This window comes from Oncorhynchus keta, chromosome 17, assembly GCF_023373465.1.
Source record: "Oncorhynchus keta strain PuntledgeMale-10-30-2019 chromosome 17, Oket_V2, whole genome shotgun sequence".
Lineage (NCBI taxonomy): Eukaryota > Metazoa > Chordata > Actinopteri > Salmoniformes > Salmonidae > Oncorhynchus > Oncorhynchus keta.
This window is the reverse complement of record NC_068437.1, coordinates 51639410-51666892: the sequence shown is the minus strand read 5'-3', so window position 1 is coordinate 51666892 and position 27483 is coordinate 51639410. Positions and strand designations below refer to the sequence as shown.

Here is a 27483-nt window from a genome sequence, read left to right as displayed (position 1 = left end):
ATGTCTAAATAGGGCTATGACTATGGTCTCAGTACGATACCTGGAGACAGACAACTTTATCACCAGGCTGAGCGTTCTCGTCTGGGGAGTAGTCTCCCTCCTGTTTGAGCTGCTGGCGGGCACGGGTCTTCCCCTGGGTGACTGGGTTGATGGCCTCCAGGTGGGAGGGGTTGGGCAGCATGGTCACATGGAGGGGGTGGGCAGCACCAAAGTCCAGCTCTACAGAGGAGGTGAGGTGGGAGAGGACATCGCCGGTAGAGGGAGAGTCTGCTGGGAACTCACTGAGGCCACGCATTTTACGGAACATCAGCTGGAGGTGAAGGGGAGACAGGAGTCACACATCCCAAATAAATATCAATCAAATCAATCAATATGTGAATAAATAAAAGTTTAAAAGTCCCAGGAGTGAACCCTGAGGAAGGCAATTGGTGCCAAAACATGTTAATTCATATGACTAGTAGTGTTTATTAGTTATCCCACAGGGTCATTCATGGTAGCCATTACAGCCATGACCTTTGATCTCGAAGATGTCTAAACCCTGACCTCTGGTGGGAACTGCAGAAGCCCCGTGAGGAGGTTAAGTCTCCCGCGGTGAGGCATCCCCATGACGATGTCCGTCACCCCGCTGTGGGCAGACAGACGGAATATCTCGTAGAACACTCCCATCATGCTCTCTGCTCCCTCACCGCCATAACGCTTCACCGTGGAGAACTTGGAGGCTAGAAAGTGATCAAACTCCTGAGGTAACACAAGAAGAAACAGGTTGTTATTGTAAAAGAGAATGTGTTCTCAATGACTTCTGGCGAAATAAAGGCAAAATACATCAAGAGATAAGTCAGCAAGATCTGTCTCATTCTTTCTTGGAAATGGGACCAAAAGAAGAGTAACATCGATAAAAACAATACCACCTCATCCTCGCTAATAAAATAATCACTTTACTCTGATATTAGATAAGATACTAGTTTTGATTATTTAGGCAATTAAAGCTAATTAGACTATAAATACAGTACGACAGCATTTCTCAATCTATCCATTCCTCCCTCCATCCATCCATCTACCTGTGACCCCAGCATTAGCTTGGCCAGTTCTCTCCTCTCCTCGGTGGAGGTCTCCTTCCAATTATCCATTAACCCTCCCTCCATCCATCTACCTGTGACTCCAGCATGAGCTTGGCCAGTTCTCTCCTCTCCTCTGTGGAGGTCTCCTTCCAATTATCTATTAACCCTCCCTCCATCCATCTACCTGTGACCCCAGCATTAGCTTGGCCAGTTCTCTCCTCGGTGGAGGTCTCCTTCCAATTATCCATTAACCCTCCCTCCATCCATCTACCTGTGACCCCAGCATTAGCTTGGCCAGTTCTCTCCTCGGTGGAGGTCTCCTTCCAATTATCCATTAACCCTCCCTCCATCCATCTACCTGTGACCCCAGCATTAGCTTGGCCAGTTCTCTCCTCGGTGGAGGCCAATTATCCATTAACCCTCCCTCCATCCATCTACCTGTGACCCCAGCATTAGCTTGGCCAGTTCTCTCCTCGGTGGAGGTCTCCTTCCAATTATCCATTAACCCTCCCTCCATCCATCTACCTGTGACTCCAGCATGAGCTTGGCCAGTTCTCTCCTCTCCTCTGTGGAGGTCTCCTTCCAATTATCTATTAACCCTCCCTCCATCCATCTACCTGTGACTCCAGCATGAGCTTGGCCAACTTTATCCTCTCCTCTGCAGTAAACATCTCTTTCTTCAGCTGCTCGAAGCGGTCTGCGAGCCACTCCCTTTCCTCCAGGCTGGTCAGCTGACTGGTCTCTATGGAAATGCGGCCACAGTAGGACTCCTCCAGGTAGCCAATCACCTCCTCCACCGACGCCTCAGCTTTACCAAAATGCCGCAGTCCTGGACGAAAAGGAGTTCATATATAAGAGTCTCCTCTTGAAGATTTTTTTAAATTTTTTTTTAAAAATCAGGTGAACCCTGCCTGAGTAAGATCTGTTTGGTAGCAAACATGTTGGAGTATGCAGGACAGAACATGTAGGTGTGTTGTTCATGTGAGGCAATCGTGTACATGGAAGAGACGATTATGAATTCTCCATGTAGGGTTACAGGTGATGGATATTATAGACACCCTGAATAACTCACATGTATTTTATAAAGCCCTTTTTACATCCCCAATTTTCAGAAAGTGATTTTACCCTCTGAATCATATCCACTAATTCATGTCTATTACCTGCATTTGAGTGGTCTATTATTTAGGAGTGATTATGTAAGTGATAACCAACGAGGGGCTATGCGTTCTCTGGAAAATAATGAACAACGTGGATGGTGTGCTTCTCGACGTGCTAGCTCGCGGAGTGGAACTAATCTTCTACGGAGTTGTATTATTTTCCAAAGAACCCGTTGTGTCCCGAGTTCATTATCCCTTTTTTTATACCATGGCTCTAATTTAACAAATGTACCGCTAGAAATGTGTTCATTTGAAAATAGACATGTTCAAGATCCACTGAAGTACCTAGCAAGTTTACAAGATAGCTACAGTAGTTGCCTTAGTAACTACACAAATAGACTTGATAGTTTAGCTAATCAATCCATCAGTCCTATCACAGATAGATCAATGACAGTTTAGTTATAAAAATCTTTGGGTCCTAGCTTGCTATTATGAAAATCTAATTCAACAATGACAATGTTTTCAACTCAACTTTTCCATTCAAAAGCAGCTCAAACATAGAACATATAAGAATGAACTATAGCCGTTGAATTATACTGTGCTGAGGATATATCTTGTGCATTATAGGGAAATAATGCACGCTCTAGAATGCCCTTCAAACCAATCAGAAATTAGTCATCAACAATGCCATGGTATAAACTGTAAAAATGAGGTATGAGATATTATTATTGGCTATCACTGAAAATGCTTCATCCCAGGCGACACCATGCAGAGAGCCTGCGTTAAGTTGACATGTTATTGTTCAAATCAAATCAAATCAAATCGATGTGCTGCGAGACATTTCCTGACGCTTCCCATTTAATTGGTATGGTTGGTTTAAGCAATTAAAATGTTTGGTGATGGGTTTAACATTGACCTCTCCCTCTCCATAAGGCTTCCCTACTACCTACACTACAGTATAACTACCTAGTAGTATCTAGCTAGTAGCCTAGTAGTAGTAGGAAGATACTAGAAAACACTGCTATGCATCATCAATGTGAAGTGTATTTATTGATAGATTGATTTAAATCAACGACGCGTTCTCCCTTTAGAAACGTATTTAATGAAGAAGTCAATAGACCACATAGACATAGCCTACCTGATGTGTTAAGGGGTCCTTGTACAGCTCCAGTCAACATGTTGATCTCTGGCACACTGTCCTCCACTGGGTCATTAGGCAGTAGAGGGTTAATTTTAGCAGCCTTATGTCCATGTGCTCGGTAAGCCTCCACCAGGCGTGCTAGCCCATGGTCTGTGTAAACAGAGGGGGGGGTAAATGCATTTGGATTTGAATGAAACCTTCCATACATATTTGCCCATTGTAGAAGTGTTCACAAAGTGACCTTTTGGACCTGAATGCCAAAACATTCAAGAGATACAGCCGCTCAAATTTGACCTATTTGGCATACCCCACCATAGCATGAGACATCCATGTCTTCAACACTGGAAAAGTTCAACAGCGATCTTTGTGGTACAAATTTTATAGAATGGGAATATCTGTTGTTTTAAATGATACTGTCAATCATCCATAGGAAACCTATTGTAATCACAGAAATATAGATAATAGAATAGATGTGACCATTTAAGTTGGCATTCAACAGTGGGTGGACCAGCGATCATGTTTATGGTAGTAATTACAAGTTAACATTTACATTTAAAAGGTGTACCAGATAAAGTGCAGTGGTCTGAAGGGATAGGTCCATTCTATTAGTTATATTTATATGACTGAAATGACGACCCATCCTGTATTCAAGAGCATGTTGTGTCTCAACCGATGACAGGCACAACACAAAAACCTCAGATGATGTCGGGCAAAGGTCAGGGGTGGGCAAACTTTTTGGCTCGCGGGCCACATCGGGATTTTGAAATTCAACGGAGGGGCCGCATTTTTTTGGGGGGGGGGGTCAAATGTTTGTTAAAATCAAATTGGCCTCCCGAGTAGTGCAGCGATCTAAGGCACTGCATCGCAGTGCTTGAGGTGTTACTACAGACCCGGGTTCGATCCCAGGCTGTGTCACAGCTTGCAGGTACAGTCGCCCACATGGCTCCATGTGAACTACAACGCTGTGTTTTAACGTCTATAATCATCGCTTTCATAATGGTTTTCAAAACGTATGCCGATATCAGCAAGACATTTTTTTTTTACATTAAAAAAATATATACTTACTCTAGCAGTTTTGCAAAGATCCACAAGCTGTGTACGTGCCCATTTGACAAACTACACTTGTTTAAATCAAAAGGGACACTGTCAAAAAGTGATTTAATTCATATAGATTTACCCAGGGACAAAGACTGTTCCAAAACAACAGCCCTTTTTCTGTACACACGTGGGAATGGAGGAGGGGGGGTAGGAGGATATCCATAGTCTTTTTATGTAAACACGTGGGAATGGAGGAGGGGGGGTAGGAGGATATCCATAGTCTTTTTATGTAAACACGTGGGAATGGAGGAGGGGGGGTAGGAGGATATCCATAGTATTTTTATGTAAACACGTGGGAATGGAGGAGGGGGGGTAGGAGGATATCCATAGTCTTTTTATGTAAACACGTGGGAATGGAGGAGGGGGTAGGAGGATATCCATAGTCTTTTTATGTAAACACGTGGGAATGGAGGAGGGGGGGTAGGAGGATATCCATAGTCTTTTTATGTAAACACGTGGGAATGGAGGAGGGGGTAGGAGGATATCCATAGTCTTTTATGTAAACACGTGGGAATGGAGGAGGGGGTAGGAGGATATCCATAGTCTTTTTATGTAAACACGTGGGAATGGAGGAGGGGGTAGGAGGATATCCAGTCTTTTAGGTAAACACGTGGGAATGGAGGAAGGGGGGTAGGAGGATATCCATAGTCTTTTTCTGTAAACACGTGGGAATGGAGGAGGGGGTAGGAGGATATCCATAGTCTTTTTCTGTAAACACGTGGGAATGGAGGAGGGGGTAGGAGGATATCCATAGTCTTTTATGTAAACACGTGGGAATGGAGGGGGTAGGAGGATATCCATAGTCTTTTTATGTAAACACGTGGGAATGGAGGAGGGGGTAGGAGGATATCCATAGTCTTTTTATGTAAACACGTGGGAATGGAGGAGGGGGTAGGAGGATATCCATAGTCTTTTTATGTAAACACGTGGGAATGGAGGAGGGGGGTAGGAGGATATCCATAGTCTTTTTATGTAAACACGTGGGAATGGAGGAGGGGGTAGGAGGATATCCATAGTCTTTTTATGTAAACACGTGGGAATGGAGGAGGGGTAGGAGGATATCCATAGTCTTTTTATGTAAACACGTGGGAATGGAGGAGGGGGTAGGAGGATATCCATAGTCTTTTTATGTAAACACGTGGGAATGGAGGAGGGGGTAGGAGGATATCCATAGTCTTTTTATGTAAACACGTGGGAATGGAGGAGGGGGGTAGGAGGATATCCATAGTCTTTTTATGTAAACACGTGGGAATGGAGGAGGGGGGGTAGGAGGATATCCATAGTCTTTTTATGTAAACACGTGGGAATGGAGGAGGGGGTAGGAGGATATCCATAGTCTTTTTATGTAAACACGTGGGAATGGAGGAGGGGGGGGGGGGTAGGAGGATATCCATAGTCTTTTTATGTAAACACGTGGGAATGGAGGAGGGGGGGTAGGAGGATATCCATAGTCTTTTTATGTAAACACGTGGGAATGGAGGAGGGGGGTAGGAGGATATCCATAGTCTTTTTATGTAAACACGTGGGAATGGAGGAGGAGGGGTAGGAGGATATCCATAGTCTTTTTATGTAAACACGTGGGAATGGAGGAGGGGGGGTAGGAGGATATCCATAGTCTTTTTATGTAAACACATGGGAATGGAGGAGGGGTAGGAGGATATCCATAGTCTTTTTCTGTAAACACGTGGGAATGGAGGAGGAGGGGTAGGAGGATATCCATAGTCTTTTTATGTAAACACGTGGGAATGGAGGAGGAGGGGTAGGAGGATATCCATAGTCTTTTTATGTAAACACGTGGGAATGGAGGAGGGGGGGTAGGAGGATATCCATAGTCTTTGACAAGCATTAGACACATTTCCAGTTAAATGCCAATTAAAGCAAGTAGTAAAAGTGTAGCTGTGATACGTAGTGACAACAATGACAACACTTCATCTGTTCTGCAATAACAACAACAACAACAACAACAACACTTCATCTGTTCTGCAATAACAATAGGTGAATGAACACAGTGCCATGAAATAGTATTAGCCCATATTTTTTTAATACTGAATTTGATCAGATCTTCAACCAAAATCTAATAAATCTGATAAAGTGAACCTGAGTTTACATTTTTTATTTATTTTAAGTATATACTTATTTTATTTATTTTATTAACAAAAGTTATACAACACCCATTTCCCCTTGTGTGCAAAAAGTAATTACCTCCTTACACTCAATAACTGGTTGTGCCACCTTTAGCTGCAATGACTGCAACCAAACGCTTCCTGTAGTTGTTGATCAAATTCTCCCATTGCGGTGGAGGAATTGTAGCCTGCTCTTGCATCCAGAACTACTTTAACTCAGCAACATTTGTGGGTTTTCAACCATAAATGTATGAGGTCGGAAATACCTGTCTTAAGGGGGTTTCAAGCACGAACTGCTCATTTTAAGTCCTGCCACAACATCTCAATTGGGATTAGGTCTGGACTTTGACTAGGCCATTCAAAACTTAAAATGTGTTGCTTTTTAGCCATTTTCATAATTGTGTGTTTTGGGTCATTGTCTTGCTGCATGACCCAGCTGCACTTCAGCTCACAGACGGATGGCCTCTCCTGTAGAATTCTCTGATACAGAGCAGAATTCATGGTTCCTTCTATTAAGGCAAGTTGTCCAGGTCGTGAAGCAGCAAAGCACCTCCAAACCATCACAATACCACCACCATCCTTGACCGTTGGTATGAGGTTCTTACTGTGGAATGCAGGGTTTGGTTTTCACCAGGCATAAATGGGACCCATGTCATCCAAAATGTTTACTCAAGTTTGCCAAAAAGCACCTTGATGATCATCAAGACTCTTGGAAGAATGTTCTATGGACAGATGATTAAAAAGTGTCACTTTTTGAACGACATGGGTCCCATTGTGCCCGGCGAAAACCAAACACTTGGTTGAAATCTGTTTTTTTTGTTGGTGGAAGAAAGCGGGTTAGGGTCTCGTGGCTCGCTGTACCCAGTCAACATGCTAGGCTCGGACCTATTCTGTTTGAGATTCAGGGGACTAGGCATCAGGGGGCTTCATGCAGGCCGAGCTCTTCCCGTGTCCAACCCCTTCCCTTTTTCCACATTTTGTTATGTTACAGCCTTATTCTAAAATGGATTAAATACGTTTTTTTCCCTCATCAATCTACACACAATACCCCATAATGATAAAGCAAAAACAGGTTTTTAGAAATGTTTAGAAATGTATTAAAAAGAAATAAACCAATTTACATAAGTATTGCCCAGCGTTGTCCGGGTTAGGGGAAACACCTGTCTATATAAGGTCCCACAGTTGACAGTGCATGTCAGAGCAAGCCATGAGATCGAAGGAATTGTTCGTAGCACTCCGAGACAGGATTGTGTCAAGGCACAAATTTCTGCAGCATTGAAGGTCCCCAAGAACATACTGGGCTCCATCATTCTTAAATGGAAGAAGTTTGAAACCACCAAGACTCTTCCTCTTGCTGGCCCACCGACCAAACTGAGCATACGGGGGCGAAGGGCCTTGGTCGGGGAGGTGACCAAAAACCCGATGGTCACTCTGACAGAGCTCTAGAGTTCCTCTGTGGAGATGGGAGAATCTTCCAGAATGACAACCATCTCTGCAGCACTCCACCAATCAGGACTTCATGGTAGAGTGGCCAGACAGAAGCCACTCCTGAGCAAAAGGCACATGACAGCCCACTTGGAGTTTGGCAAAAGTTACCTAAAGGACTCTCAGACCATGAGAAACAAGATTCTCTGGTCTGATGAAACCAAGATTGAACTCTTTGGCCTGAATGCCAAGTGTCACGTCTGGAGGAAACCTGGCACCATCCCTAAGGTGAAGCATCTTTTGTAGATTTTGACTGTAAAATATATTTTACTGTATGTTACTGTTCTGTCATATCCTTCATGTCAACATTATGCCAATATGTTTTTATGCTTACATAAGGAACACTAGGCTCCAGATCTGACCCATAACACCGCTCTTCAAGAGGACCACTAGGCTCCAGATCTGACCCATCACACCGCTCTTCAAGAGGACCACTAGGCTCCAGATCTGACCCATCACACCACTCTTCAAGAGGACCACTAGGCTCCAGATCTGACCCATAACACCGCTCTTCAAGAGGCCCACTGGGCTCCAGATCTGACCCATCACACCACTCTTCAAGAGGACCACTAGGCTCCAGATCTGACCCATAACACCACTCTTCAACAGGACCACTAGACTCCAGATCTGACCCATCACACCACTCTTCAAGAGGACCACTAGGCTCCAGATCTGACCCATCACACCACTCTTCAACAGGACCACTAGGCTCCAGATCTCCTTCTGTGCTCAAAGATCCTTGATGAGGATCCACCCCCCATCACACCACTCTTATTAATCAATAATAAATATAGAACGTTTGAACTTTATATACTCTGTGTCCCAGTATTTCTATGCATGTAATGTGTGTGGTTGAATTATGAAACACTACTGTATGCAGATGTCCAAAATGTTTCATGTAGATTTGTTTCTGCCACTGCTTGATCTATTTTAAATGTAAGAATACCGTTGCAGATTTAAACTTCAATTGGTTACTATAGAAATAAATAGAAATGTAATTAACAATATTTTCAATATCAAACTTTATACTCTGCAATACTTTATACAGTAGGTAATACGCTGTAGTCAGGTAGTCATTACCAGGTTATGATGAGGTCTTAACTATGACCAGTAGGCTACATAATATAGCACATAATATACAGGTCACAATTATGACGCAATTGGTAATATGGTGGTCAGAAAAATACGTAATTCGGGTCAGTAAAAAGTCGGGGGATAGTTTGCGACCAGAATAAGACGTCATACGGATGTCTTTTCAACCTGGTTTTGCCCACTGGTAATGTTGTCCAACATGTCCATTATCTGGAAAAACTACTGACCTCGATTGAGTGCAGTGATATACGAGACTGGGTCACTGTGCAACTTCGTGTCCCCCTGGCTTTGTTTGGGTCGGTGACCGTAGACTCCTTTCCGGGTATGATACAGACAACCGACGACCGGTCGAGCGACACTGAGAGGTACTCTGCTGACGCGGTGCAAGTTTTTCAGGAATAGTATCGCTGACATGATTTTAAATGAATAAAATAAGTAAAAAACGACGTAGCTAGTTAATCTAGACCGTTACACACACGACAGAGCAGCAGCCACGCTGCTGTGATAGATAGGAGGTGGCACCATTCTTCAAGCTGATTGGTTGAGCCGACGGCGTGTTGTGCGAAAGCGCAGAGGTTATATAGTTTAATGTTGAATAAACTAAGGTGCATGTGTAGCCAGCCTGTTGAATCAGATTGTAATGTGCTTTCACGTTTATATCACGTATGATTGACGGTCCAGATGATTACAACAAGTGCCTCCATCAAACGCACTGTTGGGTTTGGCCTCGTAAACCTTCGCCATTTTGCCCTAGGCCACTACAGAGTGGTGAGGACCACTGATTGATGACATCAACTTCACCATTCATTTTCTTTCATTCAGGTTCACGCAAACATTGTTTTAAAAGTTGTTTTACTATTGACAGTTACAGCTGACTTCGGGTTTGTATATCGATTCCCTCTCCTCAAATAAAAGTCAATCAGATGTGTAATGTTCTCACCTGGACTGCCTGAGGGTGGCGTTGTTACTAATTAGTGTCAGGGTTGCGTAAATTCAAATCTGGTATCAGAATAGATATTAAAATGAGTCACCGATTTTATACTATGTATTTTTTATTAGCTAAGTAATAAATGGCAAATGCAACTTTCGTATATACGGGCTCACTGTAATACCACGCAGGGCAGAACAGAGAACTGACAAGATGTATGGAAACAGGATCCAACATTAGTAAGTGTTCATCTCTACTGGTACTTGACTCATGACATCAGATAAACATTGTTATTTTGACCGTATCCCTGCCTCATTGTGCGTTGTATTATTGCATGGTGTCGGAAGTAAAACAACATTTGAGCAAAATTCAGCCTATGTTTCTGGATTCAAACTCTACAATTTTTCCCTCTAGGATCAGAGTAGTTGGTGGTATCATTTGCTCAGTTTCGTAATGTTGAGCTTTCCTTAGTATTACTTTTTAAATGTAAGAATATGTTGCATATTTAAACTTTCTTCGCCAGTGGCATCTCAGAAAACCAGAAAAGGGCCTGTAAGCACTAAAATAAAAACTTGAAAAGGAACTTAACCACAAGGAAAAGATGGATGTCATCGCCAAGCAAACTGAGCCTAGTGAATGGCTAAACAGTTTGGGGACAATCGTGAAGCCAAACGCAATACGGGTATGCATGAAACCACAAGATCTAAACAAAGCCATCAAGAGAGAACGTACTCCTTTTACGTACCATTGGAGAGGTAGTTGCTGAAATCCCGAACGCCAAGGTATTTTCAGTTGTTGATGCGAACCAAGGACGTTCTGCACGTTCAATACACCGTTTCGGAGGTATTCCTTCAAGAGATTGTTGTTCGGAATCACGTCCGCTCCAAAGGTGCTTCGCAGAGCATTTGAAAGGTCTGGAAGGTGTCTTAAACGTCATGGATGACATTATTGTCTGGGGTGATGACACAGAGCAACACGACCGGAGACTGAGACAGCTACTAGACATACTGATGAGCATCCATTTGAAACTGAATAAGGGCAAGTGCAAAATCAGAATGACAGAAATCAGCTACACTGGACGTGTTATGAAAATGTCACGCCAGGGTAGGCCTACACGAAACACAGCCCTCATGTTAAGTGTTTATAAAACTCCCTATGGGGAAAATGAATGGTGGAAAAACTATTGGAACTATTTCCCTGTTTGACCGTTGGTTTTAAGGGTATTACGACACCTCCACTGTGGGGCTCTATAGGGAAATGAATGGAATGCCGAAAATAAGATATGTGTTAAACACAGGCTTAGGAGACTGTATTCGTTTTGTTATACGTCTGTCAGATAATCTTCATCAGCTGACCTCACTTTGTGTGAATTTTGAATAATTTATGTCATCAGAAAAAAACACAAATGCTTCATAATTCATAAAGGTCATGTTAACTGACTGATATTATCTCATAGAACACAACTTGTGAGATCTCCAAAGCCTGTATTAACCTCAGACTTTATGTTCGGCTTTTATCCCAAAATCCTATTCTTTCCGCATTCATTTTCCCAATAGGAATAGCTGAACGAACTGGAAGTAACTCATTTCCGGTTATTAGAACTACAAGCTGGCGAACTCTATTGAATTCTCCTCCTCAAAACTCATTGAATGAGAAGTTCAGAGAAGCCGGACCTCTGGTTTTCTCATACAATGGGTTTAGATAAGGAGGCGAGGATGCGATGAGTCTGCAATTGAGATTCTCCCACGGACATGCACTCAGACCCAAATACACATTGCAGGATCTGACGAGTGGAGTAAAGCTATGACCGGAAGTTACTTGTCGTAGCAGGTCAGGCGAGCATTTTTGCTAACCCTATCCTTAACATTAACCTAAGTCTCCTCCCAACCTGCTACGTTAATTTGCCTAACCTATATTATTAAGGGGGGCAGCAAGAGAAAGAATGTTTATTATGGGAAGGGGGTGGAGGCTATTCAGCAGCCTGATGGTCTGAGGGAAGAAACATTTATTGGCCAGTCTTTTCTGATGATCTTCTTGGCTTTCCTGCGACACCTGGTGGTGGTGTTCTGTAGGACAGGCAGTGTGCATAAATGGCGCGCTAGGCTGCACGTATAGCCTTCAGGAATTTATTCAGCACTCTGAGGTTGACGAGTCGCTGCGGTGGCTTCACTACGGTGTCCGTGTGGTTAGACCATTTCAGTTTTTCTGAGATGTGTACGCCGAGGAATTTGAAGTTATTGACTGTCGTGTCCAGCTGGGATCCTCCTGAATTCCACAATCAGCTCCTTTGTTTTGCTAAACGTTGAGGGAGAGGTTGAGGTTGTTCTTGATAACTCAAGTAGATATTTTCTACTTTTTATTTGAATGAAAAACACATCATGATATATGAGTTGTGGTTTTGTAGGTGATCAGAGATGAGGGAACTGGGTAAGAAACAGTTCTTATTCATTACTATATCCTTATGATTCATCCATCAATTTATACTGTATATTAACTGTAGTTACACATAGATGGTGACAGTGTATTTGTGTCTCGTTTAACCTACAGTCTGTAGCTGTCTGAGTTGAGCTATGGTTATTACCATTTTGAATCTCTCTTAACTTCCCTGTAGGCGATGATTGGTCAAATGTAGATCTATGACGAGTAGGCCTAGTCTATAAGGTATTTCCATATTTAAAATATAATTAAAGCGAAAGAAAATTCTGATCACAAATACATAGGGTAGCCTACATACATAATATCTTTCTGCAGTCCCCTATATAGGTTTTCTTCGAGATAAAAGCTTCTAATCTTTGTCAGGTATGTCAATATCTAATCTAATAGGCATAGCATAACATATTTATCGGCATATTGTAGCCTAATCTTTGAGTAAAAGGGAAAACATAATTTAGGCCTACTTGTATGAGTTTTGTGACACCGCGAGCTCGTAGTCTAACTGTCCGCCAACGCAATTCTTCGGAAAAATCATAATCAATAATATGAACCCGAGGAACTGGGGTAAAGCAGTTTTTTTCCCAATTAAAAAGTAGCCCTAACTACCTAGACTAATTATTGTAGGCTATAATTTATTAAACTCCAATCATATATATTGATTTTATTCAGTTAAATTCTTCAATTCAGTTGCGTCCCATTCCGTAGGTTCTAAAACACCCACAAGGTGTCCATCTCTCTGTCTCAGGTCCAGCATGGATAAATGGAGAGAGATTAAGACGTTTCTGACGGATGTCCTGTCAGCGGACCCCAGTCACATCCTTCAGCATGTAGACCGAGCAGAAACTGGTGACTTTACACGAATACAGGAAGCTGCAAATCTTCAGTAAATCAGCCCCGGAAGATTCATCCGTTTGCTGGATACACACACCAGTAAGGATGGTGAGACCTGCAGTAAATTCCTGGCCCTGCTACAGCAGCCAGACATCAGAACACCTTTCCCCAGACTGAAGAAAAGCAAACGTTTGAGGTGTAATGCACTCATTTTAAATCACGTTGCAGGTCTGTTTTTTTTTAAGTTTTGTGATTCAACTTCTGTTTTTGTATGTATGTTGATTGTTGTCTATGCTGCACAAATCATTTCTTAATTGGAGCATAATACAGTTTTCTAATCTAACGACAACTGCGACATAGCTCCGGCACCCAGCGACCCCATACGCTGTCCCAACCTCTTCCTCCACAGTCCACACCCCAGGTCCAACCACAGGTACAAACATTTTAAAGCATACATTTCCATACTTTTTTCCACATACAGATTGAATCATGAACTATGTATGCTGTTAGTAGAATTGTACCTAAAAATGTCTGACACCATTTTTTTGCCCTTGGAAGCCCCAATGAATAGACACCATTATCATTGAGGACAACTTTGGAAACAAGTGTTTTAATATTTCAGTGTTATCCTCTGAAAATACACTGCACACCTTGCTGTATGATTTTAAACTAAATAAATTCATACAACATTTGTAAAGGGTTACACATCAAGTAACAAAATGTAAACTAGAGGACTCTTATTGGCCATTGACTAGAGTGAATCTATTGTACAGAACAGCCATAAGAATTTTGAGGCACAACCTTACAGGGGGGTGACATGGTTACATTATTGTTCTTGTTAGGTTCAAACCTTCCAAAGACGTCGATCACCTGGGGGGGGACTATGAGAAAAAATCCACAGCTTGTGGATACATCTGTGGCATTTCAGAGTTGAAGACGGGGGACCAGGGACAATCTTTTCAAGCAGTTCCACAGCAAGTGGACATTCTCATTTTTTTAACCAGAGCAACGAAGGCGTTTTTCAGGAGCCGAGAAGAAGGTAAATCAAACAGTGTAATAAGCTTGATCGTGTCTGCTTTATAGTATAATAAGCTTGATCGTGTCTGGTTTATAGTGTAATGAGCTTGATCGTGTCTGGTTTATAGTGTAATAAGCTTGATCGTGTCTGGTTTATAGTGTAATAAGCTTGATCGTGTCTGGTTTATAATGGTTTATAGTGTAATAAGCTTGATCGTGTCTGGTTTATAGTGTAATGAGCTTGATCGTGTCTGGTTTATAGTGTAATAAGCTTGATCGTGTCTGGTTTATAGTGTAATAAGCTTGATCGTGTCTGGTTTATAGTGTAATAAGCTTGATCGTGCCTGGTTTATAGTATAATAAGCTTGATCGTGTCTGGTTTATAGTATAATAAGCTTGATCGTGTCTGGTTTATAATGCTGGTGTAATATTGACTATCTTTATTCATCTCTTTTCCAGGTCTTCAGTTAAGCTGAAGGGAATCTCATTTGAGAAACTTGGCATAAACAAGTGCAAAGATGGCATAAAGTTCAGAAACAAATCCAAATGGACTTTCATGAAAGGCAAAAAGACTACAGAAGGTAGCAAATATAAGAAATATTTTTAATTAAAGATGTTAGACCTATGTCAGAACACGCTCTCTCACTGACAGTGTTGTGGAGTTCAATGTCCTGACCAAAGGGAATTAATGAATTACCTAGCCTACATTATGGGAAAAAAGTGTTTTATTTGAAGTAGCCATGAGAGCTGCACCGTGAAAGCAATCACCATATCGAACCACTTACAGTAGGCCTACTGCAGCTCACAGGAAATTGAGTAGCTATAGATTGACTGTGTATTAGCCTACAGTTTGTGAAATAACTATTCCAACAACATATCATGTAGCCTAGTGCCATCTACACATTGCATTGGGCAAAACCAGCGTTTTACCATTCATTGTTATTTCATTATTATATAACTTATTTAGCTTCTTAATGTTTACTTAGTAGCCAGTTCCACCACAAAGCAGCTAATTTACGTTCATGATACTATATAACCTATTAGTAACCAAATACAATCAGAATGTAATAAAAGTTTAGAAATGTGTACTTTTAGACATTAACCCCATTTTTATTTTTTTTTGGCCCTGTGAAATGGCCACTTCAGTGCAGTCATCATGATCTACAATAACTTGTTTTAAAATAGTCATGTGGTCATCATGGGTACAAAACACATGCCTGCCTCTGGGTCTTTCTGAGCATAGCCCAAATGCGTAAACATAATAGCCTTGTCCAATAGCGTGTGGGCAAACGGTGCATCATTTGTTCATTGCCCTTTATTCAGTAGTAGTACTTAAAGCAGAGGTTCTTGCAGTTCAGTAGTTTGTAAACATCTTGAATACCAAGATATTTGGTGGCATCCTCAGACGATGGGAGTACTTCACCTGCAGGGCTTCTTTTTAAACAAAAACAGAACACACGATCACTCACGGCCCCACAAATATGTTATGTCCATAGGCTACTGTATATTAGTAATAATATAGCAGTAAACTCAAATGATTTAAAAAAATATATATTTAAAAAAAAAAAAATCAGCAAATGCTTAGAAACAAAAATAAATAAGCAAAGAGAAGGACAATGGAAAGAAACAAGTTAGGAAGACAGACACTGGGGAGTTTGTAAATGTTGTCACGTCACTGGACAGGCACTGGGACTACACAACACACAGACACATTGAATATTAGGGAAAAATGGTTTAATTTTGGAGACCGAGGCAAAGAAACACACCACACATGAACAAACATTTACCAAATAAAACATTGACTGATTTCCAACTACACACCACTGCTTCTACCGGTAATTGAAATATCTACCAACAGGTAAAAGGAAAAAGCCCAGAAACTAAACAAATATTAAACTAAGACATTTATCTATCCATACAAGTTGTCTATAATAAGCCCAGATGGTCATTTATAATAACCATGTGGACAGAGCACAGCACTAACATGAAACTGACCACGATTTTAGAGGATCCCCACCCCCCCCACCCCCCAATATAGAAACAATAACGAAGTGAGGAACATGTAGAAAGCAAGGTAATTAAATCAAAATTAAGGTTATTTATTTAAGAAGAAAAAACTTATTAATCAGAAATGTTTTCACTGACAACCACCAAGAAGCCAAACTCAAGACTAGCACATTCAAGGCGAGGGCCTTAGAGAGGACAGACATTTTTTTTTCCAATATATATTTTTTTCTTTAATTATTTCCAATATAAAAAAAGCTTCACTGGTACAAAATACATATGCACAACCAGTATTGTAGAAATTGGAAAGAGCCAGTTTGTCATTTTTTTTCTTCAAATCCCACCCAAATTTCAAAAGTTTAATTAAAAACAAAATCACTACTGTAAATGTTTTACAGATCAACATGAAGATGGACCGTGACTTTGGCTTTTCTCAAGACAACAAACATCTATCAAATAATTTAGGTGGAGAAGAACATGAAGTCCTATCAATTATTAAATCATCAGATAAGAGAAAAAAAAACAGTACAGAGAAAGAAAAAAAGGACAGAGATTTTTTGACCATGACAATATCTAAGCGATGCAAAGCTACCACACTTTGTCAAACAGCACTTCAGAGTATGAGAATAGGAAAAAAATGGTGACCAGTGATAGAGATACTGAGGAAAGTCCAAAGGGGCACCCGATTCCCTACATAGTGCACTACTTTTGACCAGATTAATGGGCCCTGGTCTAAAGTAGTGCACTACGCAGGGAATAGGGTGACATTTGGAATTAGTCCTAAGAAAAATGGTTGTGACGGAAGCCCCCGAAGTGAGAGTTTCTAGTTCCTATACCCTGACCCATGTGTGTTTTATATTGTGCTTATATTTCAACATTTACGGTAACACTTTACAATACAGTTGTATAACTACCCATTATAATCAATTAAAATATTCACTAACATTTGTTAACAGTTTGTTGTAGCCTACATACCAAATTGTTTAACAAACTGTTATATAGTCAATGTTAATAATGCGACACTACCCAGGTTTTGGTTAACGTGAAAAGGATTACTATTCTATAATCAATAAATCAAAATCAATATACAGTAACTTTACCATTTGACCCGACAACTAGGCATTCATATTATAGCAATACATTGTCTGTGACTGTACCGCAAAGCACTCAACTTTGTCCACTCACTAACAGGATGATTTGTCTTAAAAAAAAAAAAAAAGGTTTGGGTTGTTCAATGTATGATAATATTCACAAAATTACTTGCCAATGTGTTAAAATTCAGTACAATCACGTACCAGTTCAAGCAATAACATCACAAAGTGGGAAACACATCAGCAGGTGATTTAGCCTTAATGACACTGGTATGTATATTATAAGAAAAGCAAACTGAGCGTTCCTAACTGCAGTAATCTCTAGTCCCTAAACCATGGCCTAATAGCATCTGTGTAGGCAGTTTCTAGATATATGGCACTGAGTGTTGTATATTGGGATAGAAAAACTCACTGCAAAAAGCACATTCCCCATCTTATTCAACATAAAATAATGTTTATTAGTGGTACCTTGGTAGTTCTGGGAAGTGCCACCAACCCATGCTTCAAAAAAACAAAACAGATTTGCAAAAAAAAAAAAAAGAAGTTTACATTTGCCTCCAATATTTCTGCTTATAAACAGACAAAACCAAATCGCTACCATTCAACAACAAACACTTCAAAACTTCTCAAGTGCTGCTAGAACTTTCAAGCTAAAAAAACAACAACAAACTGGTGCCATCTTGGGTGATTTGCAAGTAAAAAAAAAAAAAAAACTAACCAAAACTGAAAAATGCATTTTGTGGCTTGTTAATCCCAAGTCTGTTGAGAAAAGGACACCGTAGGCAGTGCTTGGCATCTTCCACACAGAGCTGAATCTCAAACACGAAGGACCCTGAGTTGACGACCCTTGTTCAGCGCCTTCTGGGTCGTATTCATAAAGCGCCATAGAGTAGGTGTGCCGATTTAGGATCAGCTTTAGAGCTTGTATCATATAATGAATAAGATTACATGAACAGGTGGAACCTGATCCTAGACGCTTTGTGAATATGGGACCAGGTACGCATATTTTTGGGGGAACTTTTCTTTGGGGCTGGATGTAAATGATTTGCGCTGTCCCATCATCTCTGCAGTACAACTAACAGAAAGTAGGCTGGTCCATTATCAACCCAATAAAGACACTTCTGTTCTGAGTAGTAAACTTTATGCCGAAACATGGAATGCTTGTGTAAACCAACAGTTTTGGTGTGGGGGGAGCGGGGGGGAGGGGGGTAGGTTCAACAGTGTTAACACAGATTCTGTGTGACCGGTTAAAATGAAAGGAATTTTCTATTTTTTAAATGTTGGATTTCAACTATCACCAACAAATAGGTTGTGTGTGTTGTGTGTGACCTAATAAAAATTCCCCTGTGTGATTTCACGTTCAGGGGCTCCCAGTGTTCTTACTGTCACAGAACAAAGTGTGTTGAGAAATTGGGCACTCACATGAAAGCATATTGTAAGAAAGTTCAAAAAAATTAAAACTGCGAGTTTGACACATGGGCACTTTAAACAAAAACACCCCGTCTGTCTTCTGTGGTAACAGACATTATCTTGCAATATGAGGCATCCATAAGCAAAAACATCCATTTATGAAATCATCGACAAGAAATTCGAACAAAAAAAAAATCTCAAGACCATAAGAATTTAACACTAAATTTAAACTATTTTCTCTTAATGTAGGAAAAAAAAAAAAAAAATAGTCATATATATTCCCCAAGATGAGACAATGACAATCTACTTAACTGAAAAAAAGTTGCAGAGGATAAAAATAGCAAATAACCCAGAAAGGAATTCTGACAACACGTGTAAGTATCAATTACATCACCGCTAGTAACGAGTTCTTTTTTTTGAAAGGCTGTGTTGTTGACCCCCCAACCCATTTAAAAACATATACACTTAGACCCTAGATGACATTACAACATAATCTACAAAAAGAACCCCAAAGTTAACCTGGGTTTCTGTTTTACTTAGCTTTAAACTTCTATAGATTCAATGGTATAAAATATAGGTAATCTAAGTGTGCATTTAAACCACAGATTGTCTATTTGTGAATCATTTCTAAAAAAAGTTCAGACTCGTAGTAGGTAGTAATTTCCCCTAGTAGTCAAGAGCAAATCTACCTCCGTTGTGCCGTCAAATATTTTTGGAAAAAAAATATAAAACAAAAATAGGCAAATACACAATCATTAAATGAAAGCCAAGAGTCTTTTTTTCTATTTTTTTAAACAGCCTTGGTGACAATTGAAAATGTGAAAACCTAACAGAGCACTGAGGGGCAATTCTGGTTGATATTCAGACTAGTTTTTCTAAGTGTTGCGAGTCGAGTGGTCTTAGGGTGCGGTCTAAAATGGTACCCTGTTCCCTACATAGTGCACTAATTTTGACTAGAGCTCAAGGCCCGGGTAAAAAGTAGTGAACGTACATAGGAGACGGGGGTGCCATTTTGGACACAGCATTATTTTGTTGTTTCAGAAGCAGACATATTGCTAATGGCACAAAGTAGCACATCGCTGTGCTAGTCCCTGTATTCAAACTTTCAAGTGAACTTTATACTGAGAGAGAAGAGGTAAAAAAAAAAAAAAGAAACGAGCAACAGAAACAAGCAAATTACAAAACAACAAAAATAACAATCCCACAGGCTTTTAAAACAAGGTTTTTTTTTTTTTTTTTTTTTGCGCATTTGCAGAAAATGTACAAAAACAAAGTATTTTTTAAATGAAATGAGCTCAGGTAAGATTTCACATTGATTTTGCTTGACCGACCTCCCCTCACATTTTATACAGGAACAAAGAAAAACGAAGTTGCATGCAAAAAAACAGCTATGTTTCCAAAATGGCAGCCTCTTCCCTATATAGTGCAGTAACTTGCACTGGTCAAAAAGGCTCTGGGTAGAAACAGTGCACCATATAGGGAGCAGGGTGCCATTTTGGATACACCCAATCATGTTGAGCTAAGGTCAAATGTCATAGGTCAAAGGTCAGCGGGGTGTGTGCCCAGGTAGCCTATTGGTCAGGCGAGCTTTAGAGACAATGGTGGGAGGATGAGGAGGAGTAGCCGGGAGGAAGAGGAGTTTGAAGTCGGTTTTCAACACCATGAGGACATGCTAGGCTAACGATGAGCAAACAGGCATGAAGATTTGTTCTAAAAAAAGGGAAGAAAAAATACAGAGAGAGAGATGTAGAGAGGAGAGAGAAAGAGAGGAGAGAAAGAGAAGTTAGACAGAGCCACAGCACAATAACCTTTCAACCATGAGGCACAATCAAACTGCCAGTCACCACACATAACATAACTGCAAATCAGGAACAAGCTTTCCCCACACACAGAACAATACACAGGTTTGACACAGGAAATGACATCACTAGATGTATGGTAGACTAAGACATACACTGATCCATCTCCAACCAGTCAGTCCCTTTAGGGAAGACTTGGACAGATGGATGGAATGATTGGAAGAAGTTGAGAGAGAGGAGAGCAGAGGTAGCCCCAGCAGCTTGACATGGATTAGATTGAGAAAGAGGGAGAGAAAAGGTGGAAGCAGAGAGAGAACATAAAAGGGAGCTTCACATACAGATCAATGCGACAGAATGAAGACCAAGAGCTTTGACAGTAACAAGCGTGTCTAATCCTTAGTCGACCTGTATTTAAAAAAAAAACAACTTTGTAGAGATAATGAAATGGTATGGAAATAATTAAATCTGATGCTCCCTCTTATAGCAGTCGACACAGAGGACCCCCTTGAACATTGGCTCCCATTGATAGCTATAAATAAATCATCAATTTAAAAAAAAATTACTTTATACGACTTTTAAAAATGACATGAAACTGTAAGGAATGGATGGTGTACTAAACGGGTAGAGATATAAGATCGGAACTGTTAAGAGAATAATAAATCGACGACTCAAGCGGTGAGAGTTGGTGTGACACCAACAGCACCATTCAGCCACACCCCAGTGAAATAAGTCTCTGCTGTGTTGATCGGATGGCCTCGGCTCTAGTCGTGGGTTGGCTAGCTGGTTGGGCAGACTTAGACTTACCCTAGCAGTGCTAACACAGAGCCAGGGGGAAGGCCCCTGCCCTGGGTACGATCAGTAGGGTTTGCTGTCATTCTTGGAGCGCTTCAGCTGCACCTTGAGCCTCTTCATGCCGATCTGGAAGCCGTTCATGGCCTGGATGGCGGCCTGCGCCGACACTGGATTGTCGTAGCTGACGAACCCTGAGGAATGGATGAGGGAAAAATAAATACTAGATTGTCGTAGCTGACGAACCCTGAGGAATGGATGAGGGAAAAATAAATACTAGATTGACGTAGCTGACTAACCCTGAGGAATGGATGAGGGAAAGATAAATACTAGATTGACGTAGCTGACGAACCCTGAGGAATGGATGAGGGAAAGATAAATACTAGATTGACGTAGCTGACGAACCCTGAGGAATGGATGAGGGAAAGATAAATACTAGATTGACGTAGCTGACTAACCCTGAGGAAGGGATGAGGGAAAGATAAATACTAGATTGACGTAGCTGACGAACCCTGAGGAAGGGATGAGGGAAAGATAAATACTAGATTGACGTAGCTGACGAACCCTGAGGAAGGGATGAGGGAAAGATAAATACTAGATTGACGTAGCTGACGAACCCTGAGGAAGGGATGAGGGAAAGATAATTAGTAGATTGACGTAGCTGACGAACCCTGAGGAAGGGATGAGGGAAAGATGGATACTAGATTGACGTAGCTGACGAACCCTGAGGAAAGGATGAGGGAAAGATAAATACTAGATTGACGTAGCTGACGAACCCTGACGAATGGAGAATACTAGTAAACAGCCATTAAAAGAAGTTATATTTCATATATAACCAACCATGCAAAAAGCAAGTTGGCGAGAGAGAAGTTTGTGGTATGTCATAAAACATTGATCTATGCATTTTAGAATTGGAGCAACAAATTATTTTACGATGGCCATCTCCTTGCTCATGTTTAGGGGGTAGAAGACGATCATACATACCGAAGCACTTGCTCAGATTGGTCTGTTTGTCAATGAAGACTTTGGCAGAGACAACATTTCCGAAAGGCATGAACATCTGAAGGACATCCTGGTCTCCAAACTCCTGGGGCAGGTGATAGATGAACAGGTTAGCCCCCTCAGGACCTGTGGGAAGAGATGGAAAGAGAGAGATGTGAGAAAGGTAGACTAAGGTCAACGGAAGAAACATTTTTACAGATCAAGAAACACCAACGTGGCCATCAGACCGACCTGGGTTCAAAACAGTATTTAAAATCTTTCCAATACTCAATCTGTGCTTGATTGAGCTCGCTTGGGACAATGGAATAGTCCCAAAAGTGCAAAGCCTGCCCATCTGCCAATCAAGGGTTCCCTGGTAAAATCTCCCCTCGGTACAGATCTAGGATCAGCTTCCCATCCCCCAATCCTAACCGTAACCATTATTGGTGGGGAAAAGCAAAACTGACCCAAGATTAAAGTTTAGGGGTTAACTTACAATATTGTGGCAGTCTCAAGCAACTACTCAAAGTATTTGAAAGAAAGACAATACTACCAGAACAAAAGACAGTATGAAAATGTAAGTACTCACTACTTATAAGTTGCTCTGGATAACAATGTCTGCTAAATAACCATAATGTTTTTTTTATATATTTTTTAATCATATCCAATAACCTCAATCAACCATATGGGCTGACAAGAGACTAGTTGACACAAAGGATCAAAACAATATTGGTCATTGGTGTGTGGCCTGAGACCCACCCTCTTTCTGGCTCCCACCGGCTGCACCCTGCAGCAGGGACTGGCTGTAGAGGGAAGGCAGGGCGGACGCAGTGTACTGCTGCATCCCTGAGTATGCCTGGGTCAGGGCATCCATGGAGCTCGCTCCAGAGCCATTAGCCATCGAGGCCCCCAGGCCCCCGTTCATAGCAGCCATACCTAACACAGTAGACGGAAACATAGAATTTATTTGACAATTCAAAAAAATCTAGATTACATCCACGCAAGTGAATACAACAGCCAGAGAGGCTTCGACACCTACAGTCCTCTCTACCGTACAGTAGGGCCGGAACGATACCAGTATCGTGATAACCTTTACTATCGTGGCAAGGAAACAAAACACGAAGCAGATGTCTCTTCTTTAGATAAAAAGCCCTAATGTTGGAAACAAACATCATTATGTTGTCATCCAGTCACATGCATTTATTTTCCAAGCTAATAGAACAGTAAGTTGTTGTTTTTTTTAAAAGGACCAAAGAGTGGTCTGCTTCATGTTTTCCATGGGGAAAAATAATTGTGCAATACCGGTATGGTCCGGGGCCTACCATACATGTAGTCATACATTTCAGATTCAATGAGGACTATAGTGGCCAGGTTCCCAGACACTAGCCTAGTCCTGGACAATTTATGGAGATTCTCCAAAGCCAGGACCAGGCAATCTGTGTCCATGAAACCAACCAGATACCTGAAGAACATCAACAGAATGAAGGTATGATTTGAAAGATAGAAACAAAAGGGTTGAAGAAAAGGTTGAAGTGTTTTTTTTTTCCTGTTTTTTTTTTTTGTGCGGTACTCACTGAGGGCATACTCACCGCTGACCCCCCCAGTGAGGGCGTTGAGGTTGTTGAGGCCCATGGAGGCGCCCGTCAGACCGCCGCCAAGGCCCTGGGTCAGGCCCAGAGAGGCCAGGGTGTTCATGGCTGCACCCGCGCTGGAACCTGCAGTCTGGCCTGCTGCTGGGGAGAGATCACCAGTAGGTAAACCGAGACTCACTCACTACACAAACTAAATCTAACTCAACTCAACTGATTAACTCACATAGTCGTAAATAAATTAAAGATAACAAAAAGCAAATAAACTACTGCGTATAGCAGGGCTCCTCAATAAGCAAGCCTGGTGATTTTATTTGGGCGGCCAATTTTTATTTTATTATCATTTTCGTTGTTGGACAGAAGACTAATAATCACCAGGAAATCAGCTTAAAGTGATTTTATTTGAGGAAATCAGTTGAAGTACTCCCGCATAACTAGAGAGGCATATCTGATCGTATCCCAATGTAATAAAGGTTGGAAATTATTCTGTTTTTGTCAAATACTATATCCGTTTGGGATCGACGTGTACAAATTATGTATAACTAGTTACGGCCCCCCCGACCATCCGCTGGAGGATAGAACCCAGGCAAGACGAAGAGACTTGTAGCTGTAATCTTTTTGGGGTCTGGCGACTTTTGAAAATGACAAAAGTCATGAGAGAAAGGGTTTGAACCTGGACGTAAAAAGGAAAAGTGGTGTACCATATTTACCTGAGTTATAGAGATTACCTAAAGCGCCGTTGGCTGACAGGGTGTTGGTAGAGCCGCCTGAGTTTTGGGCTGCAGAGGCGGCAGCTGCTAATGTGGCCAGGTTCTGCAGCTGCAGCTGGTTCACACCTGGAAGAGGAGACAGAGCGGGGTATTATTAACATCGTCATTATAAAAAGTAATATTGTCATGATCAGCTAACATGGCTGGATCATGGGAGGAGAGATAACGGCTATACCTTGATAAATATAACTAACAGATTCCTATTTGTAATGACAACCAAGAGGGGGAAATGGAGCTGCATCAGCTGTCCTTATGAGAGACCAGAAGAACATGGCAACAACGAGCAGACTTCATATTATTGACATATAACAGGAAAACAAGTGACCCTAGCACACTGCCTTGAGGCACTCCAAAGGTTTTTGATATTCAACCCTTTAAGTTTGTCCCCCAGCAGACTTATGTCTCCTACAATAGCTACTCTGATTAATCTTCCCAACGATGATCTCATTCAAGGGTAATGTGATGTAAGTGGTTGTGAAGTGCTGAGTCAGAAGGTTATTTACATAAACAGTTGTCTGTTTCTTCAAGTGGGTTGAAGTTATGGGGGGACATGAACACGGACAGTGAGTGACTCACCTCCTAGTCTCTGCATGCCACCAAAACTACTCTGGTTACCAAAACTCTGGTTACCAAAAGTACTCTGGTTGCCAAAAGTACTCTGGTTACTGGTCGCCGTCGCCTGTTGGAGCAACTGTAAAACAAAGCGAAAGAAAGTTCTAGAACAATAGAGCAAAGGAGAGACTTGTGCACTTTCTCAATTAGTTCAGGCTTTGTGATTCCTCGTGTCCTCAAAACTCACTGGAGGAGAAGGTCCGAGAGGGCCCTCGGAACTTCTCCTCAAATACGGTTTAAGAAATAAGGCTAGGAGAGATGACAAGAAACCCGAGGAAAAACAAAATGAGAAGGAGTCCATTACATCAATGCCATGCTTTCCAACAATGATAAAATGTGTGTATATTTATTAAAAAGTATGTTGATGGTTTACAGTTACTGTCAGGTATTGTGGTGTGAGGTCTCCCAGGTTAACCTTTTTGGGATAGGGGGCAGCATTTTCACTTTTGGATGAATAGCGTGCCCAGAGTGAACTGCCTCCGACTCTGTCCCAGATGCTAATATATGCATATTATTATTAGTATTGGATAGAAAACTGAAGTTTCTAAAACTGTTTGAATGATGTGTGTATAACAGAACTCATATATGGCAGGCAAAAACCTGAGAAAAATCCAACCAGGAAGTGGGAAATCTGAGGCTTGTAGTTTTTCAACTCAGCCCCCATTGAAGATACATTGAAGATATTAGTTATGTCACTTCCCAAGGATTCCACTAGATGTCAACAGTATTTAGAACCTGTTTTGATAATTCGACTCTAAAGGAGGGGCTCATAAGGGCTCTTTGTGTGAGTGGTCTGGCAGAGTGCCACAGCCTCAGTCTGGCGCGCTCACGTGAAAGGTAGCTACGTTCCACTTCATTTGCACAGACAAAGGAATTGTCCGGTTGGAACATTAATTAAGTTTTATGTTAAAAACATCCTAACGATTGATTCCATACTTAAGTTAAAGTTCTCGTAGAAACATGCCAACCTTTCGTTCGACATGACCTGAACGCGCTTTTGGATTTGTTTACCAAACGCCCTAACAAAAGAAGATATTTGGACATAACGGATGGACATTATCGAACAAATCAAAACATTTATGGTGGAACTGGAATTCCTGGGAGTGCATTCTGATGAAGATCAAAGCTAAGTGAATATTTAAAATGCTATTTCTGAGTAATGTTGACTACCCAATATGGCGGGTATCTTTTTGACTGCTTTGTTGTCTGAATGCTGTACTCAGATTATTGCATGGTTTGCTTTCTCCGTAAAGTTTTTTTTTATTTTTAAATCTGACACAGCGGTTGCATTAAGGAGCAGTTTATCTAAAGTTCCATGTATAATAGTCGTAGCTTTATCAATGTTTATGATGAGTATTTCTGTAAATTGATGTGGCTCTCTGCAATATCACCGCATGTTTTAGAACTACTGAACATAACGCGCCAATGTAAACTCAGATTTTTTTAAATACAAATATTAACTTAATCAAACAAAAAATACATGTAATTTGTAACATGAAGTCCTATGAGTGTCATCAGATGAAGATCAAAGGTTAGTGAGTCATTTGATCTATTTCTGCTTTTTGTGACTCTTTTCTTTGGCTGGAAAAAATGGCTGTGTTTTTCTGTGGCTTGGTGGTGACCTAACAATCATTTGTAGTGCTTTCGCTGTAAATCCTTTTTGAAATTAGACACTGGACGGATTAACGAGAATTTTATCTTTAATTATGAGATTTTTGTTTTGAATTTGGCGCCCTGCACTTCCACTGGCTGTTAATATAGTGTACTACGGAGTATTAAGCAGTGTTGAGATCGGGATCAATTCCATTTCAATTCAGGAAGTACACTGAAATTCCAATTCCCCTCAATACTTTTTTCAATGAGGAAAATGTAGAATTGGAATTTGGTTTACTTTCTGAAATGACCCCAAACCTGGTATTAACCTTTTACGACTAGGGGGCAGTATTTTAATTTTTGGATAAAAAAACGTCCCCGTTTTAAACGGGATATTTTGTCACGACAAGACTATGCATATAATCGACAGCTTTGGATAGAAAACACTGACGTTTCCAAACTGCAAAGATATTGTCTGTGAGTGCAACATAACTGATGTTACAGGCGAAACCCAGATAAAAATCCAATCAGGATGTGCCGCA

The 27483-nt window shown here is 41.1% G+C and overlaps 2 protein-coding genes and 1 long non-coding RNA gene across 10 annotated transcripts in view; 1 reads left to right on the top strand and 2 right to left on the bottom strand.

Annotated features, from left to right (window-relative positions):
* The window catches only part of LOC118396071 (2-oxoadipate dehydrogenase complex component E1-like), a 34031-nt gene extending 24399 nt beyond the window's left edge, over positions 1-9632 (bottom strand). The window contains 5 exon segments of the mRNA XM_052466501.1: positions 41-310; positions 544-738; positions 1676-1887; positions 3294-3446; positions 9322-9632. Of these exon segments, the coding sequence (XP_052322461.1) occupies positions 41-310; positions 544-738; positions 1676-1887; positions 3294-3446; positions 9322-9508 (1017 nt within the window). The 5' untranslated portion in view covers positions 9509-9632.
* Positions 9633-12031: 2399 nt separating this feature from the next.
* LOC127908336 (uncharacterized) lies at positions 12032-15156 on the top strand. The gene is made up of 4 exons (XR_008066915.1): positions 12032-12449; positions 13201-13719; positions 14215-14325; positions 14763-15156. It is a non-coding gene; the product is annotated as an uncharacterized LOC127908336 (long non-coding RNA).
* Positions 15157-16020: 864 nt separating this feature from the next.
* The window catches only part of LOC118396070 (CUGBP Elav-like family member 2), a 57358-nt gene continuing 45895 nt past the window's right edge, over positions 16021-27483 (bottom strand). For 3 of the 8 annotated variants that reach the window (XM_052466492.1, XM_052466499.1, XM_052466500.1), the window contains exons 8-14: positions 25313-25427; positions 24677-24802; positions 23952-24110; positions 23137-23313; positions 22381-22524; positions 21412-21590; positions 16021-20518 (exon numbers count right to left, since the gene is read on the bottom strand). In XM_052466492.1, coding sequence (XP_052322452.1) covers positions 21463-21590; positions 22381-22524; positions 23137-23313; positions 23952-24110; positions 24677-24802; positions 25313-25427 — 849 coding nt within the window. In that variant the 3' untranslated portion in view covers positions 16021-20518; positions 21412-21462. The remainder of the gene's footprint in view (positions 20519-21411; positions 21591-22380; positions 22525-23136; positions 23314-23951; positions 24111-24676; positions 24803-25312; positions 25428-27483) is intronic. The other 5 variants (XM_052466496.1, XM_052466497.1, XM_052466493.1 and 2 more) reach the window with 5 other exon arrangements.